Source organism: Heterodontus francisci, chromosome 37 (assembly GCF_036365525.1).
Source record: "Heterodontus francisci isolate sHetFra1 chromosome 37, sHetFra1.hap1, whole genome shotgun sequence".
In the NCBI taxonomy this organism is placed as follows: domain Eukaryota; kingdom Metazoa; phylum Chordata; class Chondrichthyes; order Heterodontiformes; family Heterodontidae; genus Heterodontus; species Heterodontus francisci.
In genome coordinates, this window is record NC_090407.1 from 1,116,010 (window position 1) to 1,120,715 (window position 4,706).

General features: G+C 43.5%; 1 protein-coding gene across 1 annotated transcript; it reads right to left on the reverse strand.

Moving 5' to 3' along the window:
* Positions 1-217: 217 nt before the first annotated feature.
* Positions 218-2,454, reverse strand: camk2n1b (calcium/calmodulin-dependent protein kinase II inhibitor 1b). The gene is made up of 2 exons (XM_068016746.1): positions 1,938-2,454; positions 218-1,357 (listed from the first exon to the last, which is right to left on the reverse strand). Exons 1-2 carry the CDS (start codon positions 2,239-2,241, stop codon positions 1,287-1,289), a joined length of 375 nt encoding a protein of 124 aa, XP_067872847.1. The 5' UTR covers positions 2,242-2,454; the 3' UTR covers positions 218-1,286.
* Positions 2,455-4,706: the final 2,252 nt, after the last annotated feature.

A 4,706-nucleotide genomic window follows, 5' to 3' on the forward strand; every position in this document is an offset into this window, starting at 1 on the left:
TTATCTAAAATAATAATTTGTAGGCAAATCTATCAATCGCGTCTATTACTACGTAGGATCGAACGATCAATCAGTCATTAGACAATCCGGCCGCTGTTATTGAAAATGTACTAATTGCCAGAAGCGCGGCATATCAAGATTACATAGAACAGCAACATTCTGAAAACTTAATGACGAGAGACGCGGTAGAGATATTTTTATCTTTTATTAATACTCTGCGGAAATAGCCCTGTAGAGGAGAGAGGTGCAACAAATACTGATATATAATCAATTCAGAAAAAAATCTTGAGGTCTGTCATTCAAAGTTGCAAACAAGATCTATAGTGATGTATAGACTGCCTCACCAGGCATTTTACACATTTTCATGCAGAGCAATAACTTCACCAGTAAAAAAAAAGAAAATAGTCCTTTAACATAAAAAACGGCAGCCAAGTAGCGTAACTTGATACATTCACAGAGAGCACAGAGAAACTGGTTGCCTTTTTGGGCGTTCTCGAGATATTTGGCACTGTCGTGATGATGCTTCATACAATATAGAAAGTATATTACTATAACGATAACAAAACATATTCTATTGATCGCACTGTACAGGATACACTGTTGTTTATAAATCCTAATATAGAAAATATTTCACTTTAAATTCAGCAGGCCGCATTATATCGCAACAAGAAAAAAATCAAGCTGCACAGAAGTTTTAAATTAAGAAACAATATTTCTCCATTCCTATAAAATGTTTGTCTTAAACATTCCCCAACACTGCAATAAAGAATAAAAATAATATTTTACATCCAAGGTGCACAGAATTACAGTATTTGCAAGATAAAGTATGTAAACAAGGTGCTCCATTCATAACAAGGTAGCCGCTAGCAATACAATACAAAGATTTGATTGATAGACATTTATGTGCTTGCTACATCATTCTCTTGCTCCATTGCTGGCTGCACATTTTGACCCTTGCTAGTCTGCTACAGACATCCTGCATATCGGTTTTAGACAATTTCACTGGGGCTGCGAGTTCAAGAGCAATCAATCCTTGCACATGACATTGAAAGGTTCACTCCATACTAACATTCATTACTCCTCCTTTCCCCCTTGGTACACCCCTCATATTCTGTCTCCAAGTGTGAGATACAATAGTTTTTTTTTAAGCAACGTGGATCACAGCTTTTATAAGTAAAGGTTAGTTCTGCGTCTCAAAGTGCTTGCTTTTTTTTCCGCCAACGAAAAGGTGGGACTTGTTTAAATGTATTTTTGTTGTTGATTGACACACTATCTTTCGGCGTTTTTTAAACACCCGGAGGGGACTTCTCTGTCATATTTTTCAGCACGTCGTCAATTCTGTCATCTTCGATGACAACTGGAACGCAGAAAAACAATTCATTTAAAAAATCTAATTACGTGACTAATCGGCATGCAAGGGAAATCAGTGCATCGAGACTGAGTCAAACAGGCAGCATAACAAAATAACTGGAAAGAGGACTGACGGGGTAGCAGATTCCGGTTACATCTACATTCGAAGCCATTAAATGCATTGCGAAGGATTTAGAATTTGAATATATGAACATTCACAGAATGTATTGTATAAAGCGGATCAAAGCAACAGTAGTTGTGCAAAACGGCACATTGCCCGCTACATCTCCTCTATCAATCGCACTGCATTTGGAAATGATTTCCACACCTGCAAAACCACAAGCCAGTAAAAATACACGGTTGGAAATAACCCCCCTCCCCCCCCCCACCCCCCCCCCCCCGACAATTATTTCCAGAAAAATAACGCAGATTGTTGCATTATTTAAATATCTGCATTGGAATTAGCGATTTAATTCCCAAGGATCTACACAAAATCTTCTGGATTTAAAATCCTTAAAGTCACCAGACCCTGGAGCTCGCTCTAAAGGTTTATTATTATTTTAATCCTACAGATATTGAACACTCACCCCGTTTGCTTCTCCCGATCTGCCCCAGTTTGGGCGCTCTTTTGTTCTGCCCAGATCCGAAAAAGTTGTTGGTGTCTTGGAGGCGGCAGGTGAAGGAGATTTGCCCCACTTCATCCGCATGGCCATAGTGCGCAATCTTTTCCTCGTTGTAAGGCAAGACCTCCGACATGGCGGCGTGTTTCCCCTCGGCGATCAAAGTGTAAACAAGCAACCGGAGCTGCACCGGAGGTGGAGGCGGAGAGAGAAGCAGCAGGAACGGGGGATTCACGTTGTCTTCACACTGGCCACAGCTCAATGTAGACATTCAATGCGCCTTCTCAATCACTCACATACTTCAACGCTACTTCCTTCCTGTGCTCCTGAGGAATTCCCTGGGGGGTTGTTTTGTTTACTAATTTCTGTCTCACTGTCGATGGCCGCGAACCGAAGCTGCTGGAGGTTTAATACAAACAGAGAGCGAAACGCAAAGAGCCAGCTCTCATTGACACGTCACTGAGCCGGAGTCTTGCTCTGCTGCAATAGTGACCGCCTCAATCCGGGAGGGGGGGGCTGTTCAGCGCTCTCTCTCTTTCTCTCTCTGTAGCTCTCTCTCTCTATCTCTCTGTGTGTAGCGCTCTCTATCTCTCTCTCTATCTGTGTGTAGGTCTCTCTCTCTCTCTGTGTCGCGCTCTCTCTCTGTGTGTAGCGCTCTCTCTCTCTTCTCTCTCTCTATTTCTCTCTGTGTGTAGCTCTCTATCTCTGTGTGTAGCGCTCTCTCTATCTCTCTCTCTCTGTAGCTCTCTGTGTAGCTCTCTCTCTCTGTACCTCAGCGGGAGGTAGAGGAGCAGATATGTAGACAGATTTTGGAAAGATGTAAAGGTAACAGGGTTGTAGTGGTGGGTGATTTTAACTTCCCCTATATTGACTGGGACTCACTTAGTGCTAGGGGCTTCGATGGGGCAGAATTTGTAAGGAGCATCCAGGAGGGCTTCTTGAAACAATACGTAGATAGTCCAACTAGGGATGGGGCCGTACTGGACCTGGTATTGGGGAATGAGCCCGGCCAGGTGGTCGAAGTTTCAGTAGGGGAGCATTTCAGGAACAGTGACCTTAATTCCATAAGTTTTAAGGTACTTGTGGATAAGGAGAAGAGTAGTCCTCGGGTGAAGGTGCTAAATTGGGGGAAGGCTAATTATAACAATATTAGGCAGGAACTGAAGAATTTAGATTGGGGGCGGCTGTTTGACGGTAAATCAACATTTGACATGTGGGAGTCTTTCAAACGTCAGTTGATTAGAATCCAGGACCAGCATGTTCCTGTGAGGAAGAAGGATAAGTTTGGCAAGTTTCGGGAACCTTGGATAACGCGGGATATTGTGAGCCTCGTCAAAAAGAAAAAGGAAGCATTTGTAAGGGCTGGAAGGCTAGGAACAGACGAATCCCTTGAGGAATATAAAGACAGTAGGAAGGAACTTAAGCAAGGAGTCAGGAGGGCTAAAAGGGGTTGTGAGAAGTCATTGGCAAACAGGATTAAGGAAAATCCCAAGGTTTTTTATCCGTATATAAAGAGCAAGCGGGTAATCAGGAAAAGGGTTGGCCCACTCAAGGACAGAGAAGGGAATCTATGTGTGGAGCCAGAGGAAATGGGCGAGGTACTAAATAAGTACTTTGCATCAGTATTCACCAAAGAGAAGGACTTGGTGGATGATGAGTCTAGGGAAGGGAGTGTAGATTGTCTCGGTCATGTCGTTATCAAAAAGGAGGAGGTGTTGGGCGTCTAGCAAAGCATTAAGATTAGATTAGATTAGATTAGAGATACAGCACTGAAACAGGCCCTTCGGCCCACCGAGTCTGTGCCAAACATCAACCACCCATTTATACTAATCCTACACTAATCCCATATTCCTACCAAACATCCCCACCTGTCCCTATATTTCCCTACCACCTACCTATACTAGTGACAATTTATAATGGCCAATTTACCTATCAACCTGCAAGTCTTTTGGCTTGTGGGAGGAAACCGGAGCACCCGGAGAAAACCCACGCAGACACAGGGAGAACTTGCAAACTCCACACAGGCAGTACCCGGAATCGAACCCGGGTCCCTGGAGCTGTGAGGCTGCGGTGCTAACCACTGCGCCACTGTGCCGCCCATTAAGGTAGATAAGTCCCCAGGGCCTGATGGGATCTAACCCAGAATACTGAGGGAGGCAAGGGAAGAAATTGCTGGGGCCTTGGAGAACTGGAGAATAGCCAATGTTGTTCCTTTGTTTAAGAAGGGTAGCAAGGATAATTCAGGAAATTATAGGCCGGTGAGCCTTACGTCAGTGGTAGGGAAATTATTAGAGAGGATTCTTCGGGACAGGATTTACTCCCATTTGGAAACAAATGGATTTATTAGCGAGAGGCAGCATGGTTTTGTGAAGGGGAGGTCGTGTCTCACTAATTTGATTGAGTTTTTTGAGGAAGTGACAAAGATGATTGATGAAGGAAGGGCAGTGGATGTTATCTATATGGACTTCAGTAAAGCCTTTGACAAGGTCCCTCATGGCAGACTTATACAAAAGGTGAAGTCACATGGGATCAGAGGGGAGCTGGCAAGATGGATACAGAACTGGCTCAGTCATAGAAGACAGAAGTTAGCAGTGGAAGGGTGCTTTTCTGAATGGAGGGATGTGACTAGTGGTGTTCCACAGGGATCAATGCTGGGACCTCTGCTGTTTGTAGTATATATATATATATATATAAATGATTTGGAGGAAAATGTAGCTGGTCTGATTAGTAAGTTTG